We start from the raw sequence: 16,914 nt of genomic DNA, 5'->3' as shown, positions 1-16,914 counted from the left end.
GCAGCCCAAGGTGAAGATTTGTGAAATGGCAGCAGGAACACGGAGATGTCTCTCCTCATGTCTCCCCTTCTGAGTCTTTTAATTCAGTGATCCAAGTCTTTTCCTCATTCTGGATTCAGGATGGTTCATTTCCCTTTTACTTAGGTTTGTGGAATAAAATCATAAAGGGAACAGAGAAAACTCCAGCAAATCCTGCATTGACAGTGAAGATATCAAAAAATAACCAATAGCCTTGGAGCTCTGTCATATGTAAACTACAAGCCATGTGCCAGAATCTTCATTTTATGCCGCAATCCTTAATTCACTGAAGTTATTGGGAGTTTGCCATTGACTTTGGTGGGTCAGTGATTTGGCCCGTGGTATTATAAACAAAATTGATTTCATTGCAGCAGAAGAGAGGGGTGGTTTCTCCTTTGTAAAATAAACACTAGCTTTCTCTCACACAGAGATCTAGTTTATTCCATGCATTTCCTCAATGGAGGTTAAACTAAAGGTGATGGTTGTAGCTCATCATAACTCAAGCGGGTACCATTCTACTTAAGAAATGCAGAGCTACGTCTTTTCATCTTCCTTTCTAAAGGGCTGCATGAAATTTTTACTAGGATACTGGCAAGTACTTTGCCAAATTGAGGAGTGTCCCTGGCTGATAAAACCAATTTGGGCCCATTTGTTCTCATCCTCTGTATCCAGGGGTATTTTGAGATTAGCTGTTGGCAAGAAAGGCTGTGGTTTGCACATCAGTGATCACGCACCAGAGGAACAAACCATGGGGAACCACAACTAGCAGTACAACTTAGAGCAGTCCATAGGGGCAGTGGTTAGGTTTAGGATACTCTGATGCTCTGGCTTCTTGTGGTGCTTAGGACCAGAGAAGCAGAGGGTTTGAATACTAAAGCTTGTTGGGTCCTCTCCTGTCAAATCCAGCTCTGTCACCTTCTGGGGAACAACTGATTTGCATCAGTGAGGCCTGCAGACAATCTTCCAACATCGGTTTCTAGCTATGGTGCTGAATGCATGTGAGCAACCATAAATCATGAAGTTGTTTGCTGAGCCAAAGTGAGTAAGTGGCAGGAAAGAGTCTGTCAGCTGTGACGTGCGACTGCATTTTTAAGCGACCATCCCTCCTGTGGAGTTTTCTCTGAATTCAACAAGAAAAGTTATTTTCTCCAAGGTAGAAGAAGATGAACTTAGTTATGACCTTTACAAAGAATTAACAAGTTGTCCATAGTTTATCATAAACAGATGGCAGGTCAAGCCATGAATTTGTAATGAATGTTAGAACAAAGGACAGTTTGCTTCTATATTTACAACAGCTTTGAATATACCTCTCAAACCACAGCTGTCCTTGATTTGCTCTTCTTATCACGTAATGCGAATTAATCATTAAAAGTGAGGCGTATAGAGGATTTTGTTGATGTTCCCAAACATTTGGAACTCGGAAAACATGCCTTCCTGGCAATGGAAGATTGTAGAATATTTTTTGTGGAAAAAAAAAAACCCAAAACCAAAAAACAAGCCCAACATGTTTTTTGGTGCACTGCAAGGCTAGAGGTTTTACCTCTTAGAGAATACAATCTACTGTAATCCTGCCAAAACAATTAATTTGCAATTACAAAAACCTTGTTACCACCCATTGTGATGAATGATTGCTGATCTTCAGTATGAAACACCTCAATGTCTGGCACAAACCCAGTATTTTTCTTATAGAAAATTATATTTTTTTCGTCCCTACTGTTAATATTCTCCTGGGATGAGAACCCATAGCCAGCATTTCATAGGCTGAGGAAAATTCTGTAAAGAAATTGGCAGCTATTGATGTCCAGGGAGAGCAGGTGGCTATAGGTAATTTTTCATATGTGCTTTATCACTACTGACACTATTTGGCAACAAGAATATTGTTTAACATAACACTTTACCGAGCTGATCCTTACTAGTGCTTTCCAGTTTCTGGAGTGTACAATCTTTCTGAATCCAGTGAACGTTGTGCCAGGTGGTTATATGAGTTGTAAAGTGGTAGAAAAAGATCTCTTCTCTACTCTCTCTCCTAGCTGAAGTCCAGCTTGACATATCATATATTTCTGTTTTCACCCAAGAGCATGAATCTGTGATGGTTCCTATACAAGACCCAAGGATCTTGCACAGTCTGGCAGGTCAGATTCTGATCTGCATGGCATTGGCATAAGCCTGCATTAACTTAAGTGGCTGAATTAATGTGGATTTACACCAATGTAAGAGAGAGTGATATCTGACCCACTGCGCTGAGTGAGATCCTTGGCTTGTGGCCAACGGGTTGTAGGGAAGAATGAAAGTCCGTTACCCTGGCTTTACATTGGGTTATCCGAGATTAATATAGGCCTTAGTATTTACAGAGCATCTACTGTAACTGCAAAGAAAAAATATGGCAAACCCAATATATTAGAAGGCTTCTATGTATCTTTGTTCTTCTAAAAATCTTTTCATTGGGCTATGTAATATAATAGGTTAACGAGCTAAATTGTTGCCTGAGGGACAGAAGTTGCATGTTTAAACTTCTGCCCACAAAGCTGAAAATGCACCCTTGTGAAAGTCAGCACTAACGATAGAGCTAGTGTATCTTGCTTGTAATTCTACCTTCTTTGATATAATACCAGTGAAAAGGAGAATAGCCAAAAAAAATGAATTTGGGAACCCTGAACCATTCTGTGCTATGGGCTTGAAATACAATACATCAGAAATAGAGTATGTCGAGGCATATAGAATAGTGAAATAATTAAGTAAAACTGGAAATGAAGAAAAATCCATAAAAGTCTTCTGGAGAATTGCTCCCACTATATAAACTTGCCTCTTCAGTTATACCCTAGAAGAGTTGAAAAGTCAACTGGAGAAAAGGAACTCAAAAAATACAGCCTTGGCCTGTGCATTTGCACCTGAGTGCTTTCCCTGCTATGTTATTACTAGAGCAGAAGGGGAGAGAGCTGCGGACACAGCGGGGAGCCTCGGGTACCTAGAAAGCAGTCCCTAGTGCTGTTCACCTTCCAGCACAACTGATCTTTGTCACCACCATAGCGAGCCAACATGTCAAGCCTGCATCTCCCTGCAGCAGGCCAGCAGTGCACCCCCACATCATTTGGGACATATATTTTCAACCGCGTGAGTCAAGGTAGATGTCAACGCAAAGTCCGAGTCCCGCAGCTGATCCCTTCAAGCGTAGCCTGGAGCAGGTGAACACTACAGACTCAGGCTGTGCGTCCTACTAAGCTTCCCAGAAAGCCACATACATAAAGACACATTCTGTTCACTAGCTGCCTGCATTCTTCCCAGGAATGTAATCCTTGCCATAAAGTTTGTCAGCAAAATACAATTCATCATGAAAGAATGAACTACTGTCTTGCTAAAGCATCGAGACGTATTTTCAGCAGCCTAGGAGTCTGAGGCAAGTGTTGGGAAACTGAGCATTTGTTCTTTTGACTAGCACAACTACAACAAAAATGCAAAAATGTTTCCGGTGCGAAAACATTTAACAACTCAGATTTCAAACAAGGAGGAGCCATTTCAAAGTAGAAAGAGTGTGTGAGATGTTTGTTTCTTTAACTGAATGCAAACTGGATGTGGAATTTCCTTTTGGAAGAAACCACTGAATGGGAGATGGCTTGGATTCCCATTTGTATATTGCATCATATATAAAAGAGAATGTGTCCTGGTTTCGGCTGGGATAGAGTTAATTTTCTTCCTAACAGCAGGCATGGTGCTGTGTTTTGGATTTAGTAGGAGAAGAATGTTGATAACAGGCTGATGTTTTTAGTTGTTGCTGAGTACTGCTTATGCTAGTCAAGGACTTTTTCAGCTTCCCATGCTCTGCCAGGCGCACAAGAAACTGGGAGGGGGCACAGCCAGAATAGTTGATCCAAACTGACCAAAGGGCTATTCCATACCATATGACGTCATGCTCAGTATATAAACTGGGGGGGGTTGGCCGGGGAGCTGCGATCGCTGCTCGGGAACTGTCTGGGTATCGGTCGGCGGGTGGTGAGCAATTGCATTGTGCATCACTTGTTTCGTGTATCATTATTATTATTATCATTATTATACTGTTACTATTAGCATTACTATTTTACTTTACTTCAATTATTAAACTGTTCTTATCTCAGCCCAGGAGTGTTTCTCACTCTTACTCCTCCAATTCTCTCCCCCATCCCATCAGGGTAGGGGGAGTGAGCGAGCGGCTGCGTGGTGCTTAGTTGCTGGCTGGGGCTAAACCACGACAGTCCTTTTTGGCGCCCAACGTGGGGCTTGAGATAACAACAGATTAATCAGAGTGTATTAAGGAGTCTGTTAACAGTTGCCGGTCACGATATTAGTTCTTCTGATCTGCACCATGTTCTTTTTTTTGCAGCACGCGTTAAAGCTTGCTGTCAGTTTGTGTAGTGTGCTATGCTCTGCAGTGATTCATGATCTTTTGCTTGGGAGGCTCCTTATCAAAGCCCTGACCTTGAGCATTCTTTGGTATTTGGGTTTCATACAGAAGTCACTACTGTACTTCGGGTACTACCTCATAGAGAGAGTTAGCAATTATACTTCTTACTCTGAGAGGCTTGTTGTGGAGGAAATACAGAATGGCACCTTTGCTGCTTTCTTCTATGATGTTTCCTCCTTCATTACAACAACTTTCCTGTATCTTGAACACCCCTGGGCAGTTAAGATACTTCTATTGATAATTCTTGGGAATGTTGTTTCCATTTTGATAAAGGTCAGTAAGCAGTTTAAAAATACCATCCAGAGATCTACCCCAAGGCTGGATAGTTATGAGTGGCAGGGTGTGTGGGATCGTATGCGCAAGTACCTAGGGCAGTGGGGACCTCCAGTGTTTTGGAACTTCACCCCTGAACAAGTGCAGAATCCTGAAGAATTAGTAAAGTATTTGGAAGAAGTATGTTGTCACCCTGGTAGCTCCAGAGAGACACAAATCATTGCAACATGCTGGGGACTGGCCCATGCCTATCGAGCCGTGGTCAACGCTAATCAGTACCCTCAAAAGAAAGAGAAGGTCTCTGGATCTGATGACAAAACAACAAGCACTGTGGCTACTCAAACCCCCACTACAGGCCCTGCGGCTACTCCAACCCCCACTACAGGCCTTGCAGCTACTCAAACCCCTGCCCCAGGCACTGTGGCTACTCCAGCCACAGCCATGAGCACTGCGGCTACTCAAACCCCAGTGACAGACACTGTGGCTAAACCAGAGAACCAACCTGCGCCGGTATCAGTTGCCCCTATACAGAAGAAAAAATACACGAGGAAATCAGTTCGTTTAGTAAGGGATGAAGATGAACCAGGGCCATCACGAGAACCAGAGGAGGAAGAACCCATAAATGAGATGGTGACCACCCGATCCCTATCCCTGAGTGAGCTGCGAGATATGCGAAAAGATTTTGGTCGTCATCCAGGCGAGCACATCATCACCTGGCTGCTCCGATGCTGGGATAACGGGGCCAGTAGCCTGGATTTAGAGGGTAGGGAAGCCAAGCAGCTGGGATCCCTTTCCAGGGAAGGGGGCATTGACAAAGCAATTGGAAAAGGGGCAAAACCGCTCAGCCTCTGGAGGCGACTTCTGTCAAGCGTGAAGGAAAGGTATCCCTTCAAGGAGGATGTTTTATACCGCCCAAGCAAATGGACCACCGTAGAGAAAGGTATCCAGTACCTGAGGGAATTAGGCGTGCTGGAGGTGATTTACAGTGACCTGAATGATGAGCGGTTAACCAAAGACCCAGATGAAGTCAGGTGCACACAATCCATGTGGCGGAAGGTGGTACGGAGCGCACCAGCATCGTATTCCAACTCGTTGGCAATACTAGCCTGGAAAGACGACGAGGCACCAACGGTGGATGAAGTGGCTAGACAACTCCGGGACTACGAAGAAAAGCTCTCTTCCTCCCTACGGGCCTGTGTCTCGGCTGTGGAAAAACTGTCTGAAAAAATATGCCAAGAGTTCCAACAACTCAGAGAGGATCTGTCCTACTCCCCACCTGCACGGACCAGTGTCTCAGCCATTAGGAGTCAACGTCCCTATGCTCAAGAGAGAGGATATAGAGGATACACACCACGGGGCACCCTGTGGTTTTACCTGCGTGATTATGGAGAGGACATGAGAAAGTGGGATGGAAAACCCACCTCAACCTTAGAGGCACGGGTGCGTGAATTGCAAGGAAAAACTATTAGAAAAGGCGGTTCTCCCAGGAAAATTGCAGCTCCAGTTTCCAGTGAGCAGTTCCCGAGACAGAGTAAGAGGGCTAATTTTACTTCCGACCTTGATCAGGGAACTTTTGATTCACATTTACAGGAAGTGAACAACGAATACTGTGACCAGTGTTAGAGGGGCCCTGCCTCCAGCCAGGTGGAGGAAAGGGACAACCGGGTTTACTGGACTGTGTGGATTCGATGGCCTGGAACGTCAGACCCACAGGAGTATAAGGCTCTAGTGGACACTGGTGCACAGTGCACGCTAATGCCATCAAACTATAGAGGGGCAGAACCCATTTGTATTTCTGGAGTGACAGGGGGATCCCAACAGCTCACTGTACTGGAAGCTGAAGTGAGCCTAACTGGGAATGAGTGGCAAAAGCACCCCATTGTGACTGGCCCAGATGCTCCGTGCATCCTTGGCATAGACTACCTCAGGAGAGGGTATTTCAAGGACCCAAAAGGGTACCGGTGGGCTTTTGGTATAGCTGCTTTGGAGACAGAGGAAATTAAACAGTTGTCCACCTTGCCCGGTCTCTCAGAGGACCCTTCAATTGTAGGGTTGCTGAAGGTTGAGGAACAACAGGTGCCGATTGCTACCACAACTGTGCACAGGCGGCAATATCGCACCAACCGAGACTCCCTGATTCCCATCCATAACCTGATTCGTCGACTGGAGAGCCAGGGAGTGATCAGCAAGACTCGCTCACCCTTTAACAGTCCCATATGGCCAGTGCGAAAGTCTAATGGGGAGTGGAGACTAACAGTGGACTACCGTGGCCTGAACGAAGTTACACCGCCGCTGAGTGCTGCCGTGCCAGACATGCTAGAACTTCAATATGAACTGGAGTCAAAGGCAGCTAAGTGGTATGCCACAATTGATATTGCTAATGCATTTTTCTCCATCCCTTTGGCAGCAGAGTGCAGACCCCAGTTTGCTTTTACCTGGAGGGGTGTTCAGTACACCTGGAACCGACTGCCCCAGGGGTGGAAGCACAGCCCCACCATTTGCCATGGACTGATCCAGACAGCACTGGAACAGGGTGAAGCTCCAGAACATCTGCAGTACATTGATGACATCATTGTGTGGGGCAATACAGCAGAAGAAGTTTTTGAGAAGGGAAAGAAAATAGTCCAAATCCTTCTGAAGGCTGGTTTTGCCATAAAACAGAGTAAGGTCAAGGGGCCTGCACAGGAGATCCAGTTTTTAGGAATAAAATGGCAAGATGGACGTCGTCAGATCCCAATGGATGTGATCAACAAAATAACAGCTATGTCCCCACCAACTAGCAAAAAGGAAACACAAGCTTTCTTAGGCGTTGTGGGGTTTTGGAGAATGCATATTCCAAATTACAGTCAGATCGTAAGCCCTCTCTATCAAGTGACCCGGAAGAAGAACGAATTCAAATGGGGCCCTGAGCAACAACAAGCCTTTGAACAAATTAAACGTGAGATAGTTCATGCAGTAGCCCTTGGGCCAGTCCGGGCAGGGCAGGATATTAAAAATGTGCTCTACACCGCAGCCGGGGAGAATGGCCCTACCTGGAGCCTCTGGCAGAAAGCACCAGGGGAGACTCGAGGTCGACCCCTAGGGTTTTGGAGTCGGGGATACAGAGGATCCGAAGCCCGCTACACTCCAACTGAGAAAGAGATACTGGCAGCATATGAAGGGGTTCGAGCTGCTTCAGAAGTGGTTGGTACTGAAGCACAGCTCCTGCTGGCACCCCGACTGCCAGTGTTGGGCTGGATGTTCAAAGGGAGGGTCCCCTCTACACATCATGCAACTGATGCTACATGGAGTAAGTGGGTTGCATTGATCACACAACGGGCTCGAATAGGAAACCCCAGTCGCCCAGGAATCTTGGAAGTGATCATGGACTGGCCAGAAGGAAAAAACATTAGAATATCACCAGAGGAGGAGGTGACACGTGCTGAAGAGGCCCCACTGTATAATAAATTGCCAGAAAATGAAAAGCAATATGCCCTGTTCACTGATGGGTCCTGTCGTCTCGTGGGAAAGCATCGGAGGTGGAAAGCTGCTGTATGGAGTCCTATACGACAAGTCGCAGAAACTGCTGAAGGAGAAGGGGAGTCGAGTCAGTTTGCAGAGGTGAAAGCCATCCAGCTGGCTTTAGATATTGCTGAACGAGAAAAGTGGCCAGTCCTTTATCTCTATACTGACTCATGGATGGTGGCAAATGCCCTGTGGGGGTGGCTGCAGCAATGGAAGCAGAGCAACTGGCAGCGCAGAGGCAAACCAATCTGGGCTGCCGCATTGTGGCAAGATATTGCTGCCCGGGTAGAGAACCTGGTTGTAAAAGTTCGTCATGTAGATGCTCATGTACCTAAGAGTCGGGCCACTGAAGAACATCAAAACAACCAGCAAGTAGATCAGGCTGCTAAGATTGAAGTGGCTCAGGTGGATTTGGACTGGCAACATAAGGGTGAATTATTTATAGCTCGGTGGGCCCATGATGCCTCAGGCCATCAAGGAAGGGATGCAACGTATAAATGGGCTCGTGATCGAGGGGTGGACTTAACTATGGACAGTATTGCACAGGTTATTCATGAGTGTGAAACATGCGCTGCAATCAAACAAGCCAAGCAGTTCAAGCCCCTTGGGTATAGTGAACGATGGCTAAAATATAAATATGGGGAGGCCTGGCAGATTGATTACATCACGCTCCCACAGACCCGCCAGGGCAAGCGCTATGTGCTCACCATGGTGGAAGCAACCACTGGATGGCTGGAAACATATCCCGTGCCCCATGCCACCGCCCGGAACACCATCCTGGGCCTTGAAAAGCAAGTCCTGTGGCGACATGGCACCCCAGAAAGAATTGAGTCAGACAACGGGACTCATTTCCGAAACAACCTCATAGACACCTGGGCCAAAGAGCACGGCATTGAGTGGGTGTATCACATCCCTTACCATGCACCAGCCTCCGGGAAAATTGAGCGATACAATGGATTGTTAAAGACTACCCTGAGAGCAATGGGTGGTGGGACGTTTAAACATTGGGATACGCATTTAGCAAAAGCCACCTGGTTAGTCAACACCAGGGGATCTGCCAATCGAGCTGGCCCTGCCCAATCAAAACTTTTACGTACTGTAGAAGGAGATAAAGTTCCTGTAGTGCACATGAAAAATATGCTGGGGAAGACAGTCTGGGTTACTTCCCCCTCTGGCAAAGGCAAACCCATTCGTGGGATTGCTTTTGCTCAAGGACCTGGGTGCACTTGGTGGGTGATGCGAAAGGATGGGGAAGCCCAATGTGTACCTCAAGGGAATTTGATTTTGGGTGAAAATAGCCAATGAACTGAATTGTATGATATTAATTGCTTTATAATACTGTATGTTATCTCTTAACTATATGTTATCTCTTAACTGCATGTTAATATAATAATATAGTAGGTTAATATTAAGTATATAATACTATATATTATGATTGCTATATGCCGCATCAATGGTATTGCAGTAAGAATTGCCCAGCCTAAGGAAAATGAACTTTGATGAAACCATGTTGGAATGAGAACTGACTTCAGCATGCAACAGTCCAACACTGCACACCACCTCTCCTGCTCTGAAAGACTGTGATGACAGATGGAACCCAAAGTCATGGGCTAAATGAACTCAATGGACATTTTAGAGGGATGGGCCATAGACGAAGGGAATGATATCTGTGTGTATATCAAGATAGGGAAAGGGGTGGTGATTAATTGGAACACATTGGAAAGGGGAGGGCCTGTGCATGACGTAGATGGTATAGAATAAGGGGTGGATACTGTCCTGGTTTCGGCTGGGATAGAGTTAATTTTCTTCCTAACAGCAGGCATGGTGCTGTGTTTTGGATTTAGTAGGAGAAGAATGTTGATAACAGGCTGATGTTTTTAGTTGTTGCTGAGTACTGCTTATGCTAGTCAAGGACTTTTTCAGCTTCCCATGCTCTGCCAGGCGCACAAGAAACTGGGAGGGGGCACAGCCAGAATAGTTGATCCAAACTGACCAAAGGGCTATTCCATACCATATGACGTCATGCTCAGTATATAAACTGGGGGGGGTTGGCCGGGGAGCTGCGATCGCTGCTCGGGAACTGTCTGGGTATCGGTCGGCGGGTGGTGAGCAATTGCATTGTGCATCACTTGTTTCGTGTATCATTATTATTATTATCATTATTATACTGTTACTATTAGCATTACTATTTTACTTTACTTCAATTATTAAACTGTTCTTATCTCAGCCCAGGAGTGTTTCTCACTCTTACTCCTCCAATTCTCTCCCCCATCCCATCAGGGTAGGGGGAGTGAGCGAGCGGCTGCGTGGTGCTTAGTTGCTGGCTGGGGCTAAACCACGACAGAATGATATAATGAATTGCAATTCTGAAGAATCCAGGCAGCAATAAAAAAATGATTTTGGGTTAACACCTTCAGTGGGTCTCTTGCTGTGCAATCTGTCTTACTACTAGGTTCAAAGACTCTCGGGCCAGGCACAGTTTAGTTATGTAGCTCATAATACCAATGCTGAGTTTGTGTTAAATGCTAAAAATAATAATTATATCCCTTTAAGATAAGAGGTTTTAGAGAGAAGTTGCAGTAGTGCAGAGAAGTTGGAAGTTTAGTAGCAGTGGTAATGGTTACACATGGTTACTAGTAGCAGGACAATACTCTGTCTTTAGAATTACAGTAGACAATCTGTTAATCTCAAGCACTGGACTAACAAAGGTAACTTTATAGACCTGGCCCTGTGTATTTGCAAAGTGAACTAGATATATCGGTTCCTCATGCAACACTTGAAATATGCTGCAAATATACTGGAAATATACAAATACGACAGCCAAGACTGCTTGCTGAATCTGCTCAATCAGCTCCAAATGCTTTCCACAGCTACAATACATAGTAAGGACCATCTGCAAATAAACTTGATAAAAAATGGAAAAAAATTCCTCTTCTTCAGAGTGTGGACAGGCAATGGTTGCAGAGCCATCCATTACTAAGGACAAGGTTTTGGCTGGCAGGTGCAGGTTAAAGATCAGCATGCCCACGCCTCCAGCCCTCGCCTCTTCTACACAGAAGTGGATCCAGAGTCTAAGAGCACAAGTGCACAACTTGTCTGGCATAGATTTGAAGCTTTTACTGCTGCCCACTCTTGCACCTTCTGAATGCAACAGGATCTAAGACCTTACATAGGATAGCCATGTCCATCGCTGTCAGGCGCGAGTTACTTACGTAGGGCTGGGAGCTCCTTAGGGAAGCGATCTGTCTTCTCATGCACAGAGGCCACGTATTCTATAAATACTACTACTACTATAAAAGTAACAGTCTGCCATTACCACCCAAACAGCCTGTTCTATTTACAAGTTGTATCTGGACTTGACTTTTTAAATGAGGTTTTGCCTCTTTCTTACATGACTTCCTGCTATCTTCAAACGATCTTGGTTTGGGAAATTAAGGATTGGAGGCCAAGTCACCATGCAAGCTGTTTGCAAATAAAGCATCAAAGCCCCTTATTTTAATCTGTGATAATTACTACTGTTAGTTAAATCTTGCTGCCCTGATGATTCTTAACAATATGTAACAAATGCACAATGCCTTAATTGCAAAAAGTTGTTGCTTGTTCTGAGATCAATTTGTATTAGTAGAAAAAGTTTCCATCTTAGTCAGCTTTGTGCGCTCACAGAGATTTTTACAGCACCGGCAACAAATGTTTTACAATGGAATTTTACCCTGGAAGTATGAATTTTAAAGAGTTTACTATAATCTAACTGCCGCAGACTTTGTGTTTCTCCTTAAAGGAGGAGCTGTTTAAAGCCAGACAAGACCAAAGAGGAATTGCTGAGAGCTGTAAAGGCTCTCCCCCTAAGTGTGAGCCCTGCATTAAAGCTTCTGGATCCTCATGATGAAAATCTTTCGCTCGGGATTTGTGAAGAATTGAATTCCACACCAAATGTTTCAGCTATCTGGGTTTCTGGGACAGTACATTTTCTTCAGACAACTGTATCTACCCATACCCTTTTCTAGCAAGCCAGTGGTGCCTTTTGTTTACCCCTCTAGTCAGAGAATAAGAATCTAATTGTGTGATCTAAGTGTCCAGTCAGAATTAACCAACACGTCTAGAATTTTAAATGCTCGTTATAAACCAAATCTAAGTCCAAGAACATCCTGCTGGACTCACACAGGGTGAAATTCCTGGGAAGCAGAGAGTTGGCACAAGCTCTCTGCAGACAGAAGCAGGCCACATACACAGCACATAAGCTTTTGGGCCCTTCTGCACAGGGACGATCCTGATCCTGAGTTAAGAATTGCAAATAACAAGTGATTTTGCACCGATCCTGTCCTGCTCACATGCAGACGCTAAATCCATCAACACCACTATTTACTGTGACCAGTGCATGATTGCAGCCTTTCTAGCAGTGAGCCAACATCTTTATCAGATTGGAACCATTCATACAATACTGCACTTTCAATCCATATAATCAGTGAATACACAATTATTTCATATTCCTCCCTATAAAGAGAATCCGGGTCAATTTGCATGCCAAAATGTTTTAAAATTCCACAAATAAATAAATAATGTTATTTCACCTGTTAAACACACGGGAACTGTTTGTTTTGGCCAGCTCGCATGGACTCTGTGTGCCAGTTTATGAATAAAATAATGTTCAATATTCTAAACGTTCTGTGATACAAATTCCTGGCTCAGCATAAATACAGACCTTTTGTATGTGGCAGGTTCTTAATGCATTCTCCAGCACTGACACCATTAAATTCATGTCTCTATGACAGAGTATATCTATAAATACTTGTAATTCCTAATCACAATGGAAAAAAAAAAGCAATCGCAGATAAGCTGATTTGCCCATCATGGGCCTCTATTTCACTGGATTTTGCTTGCTGGAGTTTGGGTTTTTGGAAAGCAAAATGCAACTACTGTATCCCAGTGGTTTCTGCACATGCCGTACATTCCAGAACACGAAGTAGGCTTTCTGTTTAAAGAACAGTACGGTTACAAAGATAAGATAAAACCAAACTGGAATATAATATTCCTGGGAAATTTTAGTTCTTTATGCAAACATGAAGTCAGCAATGTAAAGGATGCTTTATGAGCAACACTGGCAATGGCTGAGTTTCTCACACTGTCAGGCCTCCTTCCCAAGCAAAATTACCTATTACTTTAAGATCAGAATGCAAATACAGAGCAGACTCTGCTCTAGTTTAATCCACTGCATTTGGGAATTAATTCCACTGATGTCACTGGAGAAACTAAGTTCAGACAGGCCTAAGTGAAGGTGAAATCCAGCCCTAAGGAAGGGACTAACGGTTTTGGCTCTGCCTTTAAATTCATGGCTTGCTTTCATTTCAGGTGGTTGAAGTAAGTCTAGGACTGGACTATGCTGTGTAGGCCCCAGACTAGCATGAAATTCAACTGCATAGCTCTAGACTTGCATCTGTGGTAATAAAAGAGCGCACTGCCTGACTCTGCGTGCAGGACCTGCATGAGGCAGAGGGACAGAACTCAGTGAGTGCTCTCAGTTACCTTCTGTTTCCGTGTGAGTCTGCTAGGGCTTCCCCGCGCTTCCCCCCAGTAGTATTCAGTTCAACAACAGTTCTCCCAAACCGTCAGATTTATCACTTGCGGGATAAGAAGACTAAGGTCCAGCTCTCTTCTCAGCGCCGTACTGATGCTTTGAAGGAGACAAAACTCTCGCCACAGCCCCCTTGTGAGATTTCCCTTCTTCTCAGTGACTAGGCTCCTAACTCGAAGTGCAAATTTTTAACACATATTTACACTGAAGGAAACCAACCTTCTGCTGTTTTCTTTTTAGCTTGCCCAGGCTGGGCATGGGACACCTCCTTAGTTCCTTGCACTCCTGGAAGATACTGCTAATGAACACTTTTCTGTAGAATTCAGTCTGCTAGCCAGAACTGTTCAGAGTTTGCTTTCTGAAATATAGAAAGCACTTTCAGCATCATTTATAAAGTAGCTTTTTGACAAGAGTCCACCTGTGGTGGGCATCTTGTGTAGGTTTTGCCTTTGGATGGTTAAGCTGTCGATTAATACTCATTTCTATCCTGTTTGGAATACACTTCTCTTGCTGGGCCATATCCATAAGCCCGTGTTGCAATGTTTGGGTTATAAATGGCATAAGGGGAAAGTTTAAATTCCAGCAAAACCTCCAATCAAAACCAGTGACACCCTTCCTTTCCAAATATTGAAACTGCAAATTAACGCAGACAGCACACGGAAGCATAGCACTCTGAACATCTTTGCACTTAGAAAGGAAATACCATGTAGTGTTCACTGTTACCTTAGACCAATCGCCTGTTTTCCATTCGTAGCAGCCTGTGTGATCCTCACACTCTTCCTCATCTCTTGGCCTGGTGGCCGCATCACATTTTCCTTGTGAATTTGTGCACGTCACTGTTCTTTTCTGAATCCCCTTGCCACAGTCTGCTGAGCACTGCAAAACAACAGGTATTTGTTTTCTGTTACATGATGCCTAGAAATGATAACTTTTATCTTGGTAACATAGCTAAAAGGAAAAGCTGGTTTTATGAACACAGGGGAGAAAAAGAGGAAAACCAGTAAGGTTTTCTCCCAATAATCCAAGCCCCTTTCAAACATAAAAGAGTAATTTGAAAAGGACGATATCTGCTTGTGAAATATTTGACTTATGAAAAACAGCAATTCTGAACTCATAATTCATACTGAAAAAGGACACACTGAGATTTACTACACAGAACTGCCACATCCCTTGATCTATCATGGGAGTAAAATGAGGGTGATAAATGCATTTTTAAATCACAGTAGCATGAGATCGCTGTTCCAAACACAATTCTGCAGTACAGTTTGTACATACCATGGCAAAGCCACAGTTTTCACACATATTCTCGTGTGAAACACATACATGACTTTCGCTTTTTGATTTGCCATATGCCCGTCACCATGTTAGTTCCGAAGAACTTCAAATGTCCAAAGGGGATAGCTCAGGAGAGGCACCGTTCAGTGAGCCACAGTGTTGTGATCAGCTTCCAACCATGGCCAGCAAGCTAGCCGCAGACATGAGCAGGGATGAAAGACAGGCTTTTCACCACCAAAAGGATAAACAGGGACTGTATGAAGTCCTCTGAGAAAGCTGCAGGCTACTAAAGCTGCTAGCATCAGTTGCTGAAGGAAGACTTGATTCAAACATTTGGGCACTCTAACAAACATTCATGCGAGTGAGCACAAATTATCCACAAATCTTTTTGTGCTTGGGCACTATGAAGGTAACTTCTAAAGAGCAGGGATATCTGGTCACTCATTTGTTATCTCTGCTAATGGTTGGCTGGAAATTCTGTTCTACTGGAGAATTGGTCTTGATTTCATTGACTGTACTAGGTGGGAAGAGGACACTGGCATGAACTGAAACAGAATTTCTGTTTTAAATAACCAGTTTGGTAATAGAGTAACAGATCTGCTGACGCTGTCACAGCCATCTAAGTACATGCCACTACACAACAGCATAGCTAGCCTCTCTGCTCTTCATTTTCATGCCACTGCAGTGGTTAAGAGTGTGAAGTTTTCTTGAAGAGCCACTGGGGACAGGTGGGTGGAAAAATGATATCTGTACCAACTGAGATAAAAACTAACCTCTAGCATGTCAAGTTCTCCCCTTCAGGGGATCAGCATGGAAAAGACAGTTGATTTGACACTGAATAAATAGTGAAGATATGAGATATTCTGTGAGGTCTTTTGAACATATTCCAAGAAGCTTCTCCATCCAGGGGGTCTATGCTGGAAACAAGCATCAGCTTGATATAAATTACATCAAATGGACAAATCTCAGCATGCCTGTCTAACCATCTTAAAAATACAATCCAGGCAGTTCTGACCTGCTGGCCTTGTTAAGGACATGAATGACAAGCGTTTATGAGCTGGCAAGCAAACAGACATGCCTTTAACTACTTCAGAGCACTACAAAGTGACTTCTTGAAAATCTGGGAAACCTTCCACTTAATTTACTATGTGCTGGTCATGGCGTGACCTCCTTACGGATGTAACACCTTTGTAACAAGCACAATTGTATAGTTCTGCTAGATACGAGGATGAATTCTTCCAGGCTTTGCAGAATTCCAGAAACTGCTTTGCTGGACTCCTCAGAGCACAAGACTTGCCAGAGATCCCAGGCTGAAGCTCCCTAAATGGTATCTTAAAGCCATGAATTTGCCCCAAGTTGTATAGACTTTCCCAAATTATATATAATTTTCCTCAGTCTTCAGGGTGGACTCCTCAGGGTTGCACTCGTTCATCCTAAACTACAAAGCACAATATATAAAATCTTTCAAATGGTCCAATTTACTTAAAGTAAATCAAACTGAAGCGGGAGTATTTTTCACAGTAGGAGAAATCTCTAGGTGGGTTTTACAAGCAAATCTGGGAAAAACACCAACTGTTTGTTCTTCCCACAAGCTTTTAAGTCATTCACAGATTAATACTGCATATACTTTCCTAGACAAAACAGCATTTGCAAAACGTTTCCAACAGATCTTTGGTGGTCACATATAAATCACCCTCTTTAAGAGTTTTTTCTTTCCTCAAGTCCTCTGTTTTCATGAAGAGTATAGATTTTACAGAGATTCCACAACTGAGCAGTCTACACATTAATATGTGCAGTCCCTGAGTGTCCAGCTGAGATCATTAGGTCTTATTTTATTAAA

General features: G+C 44.0%; 1 protein-coding gene across 1 annotated transcript in view; it reads right to left on the bottom strand.

The window, feature by feature from the left end:
* ADAMTS17 (ADAM metallopeptidase with thrombospondin type 1 motif 17) overlaps positions 1–16,914 on the bottom strand; it is a 203,188-nt gene that overhangs the window by 11,722 nt on the left and 174,552 nt on the right. The window contains exon 22 of the mRNA XM_075713772.1: positions 14,523–14,675. Within this exon, the coding sequence (XP_075569887.1) occupies positions 14,523–14,675 (153 nt within the window). The remainder of the gene's footprint in view (positions 1–14,522; positions 14,676–16,914) is intronic.

This window comes from Pelecanus crispus, chromosome 7 (assembly GCF_030463565.1).
Source record: "Pelecanus crispus isolate bPelCri1 chromosome 7, bPelCri1.pri, whole genome shotgun sequence".
NCBI lineage: Eukaryota > Metazoa > Chordata > Aves > Pelecaniformes > Pelecanidae > Pelecanus > Pelecanus crispus.
The sequence above is the reverse complement of the archived record's forward strand: the minus strand, read 5'-3'. Positions and strand labels throughout refer to the sequence as shown.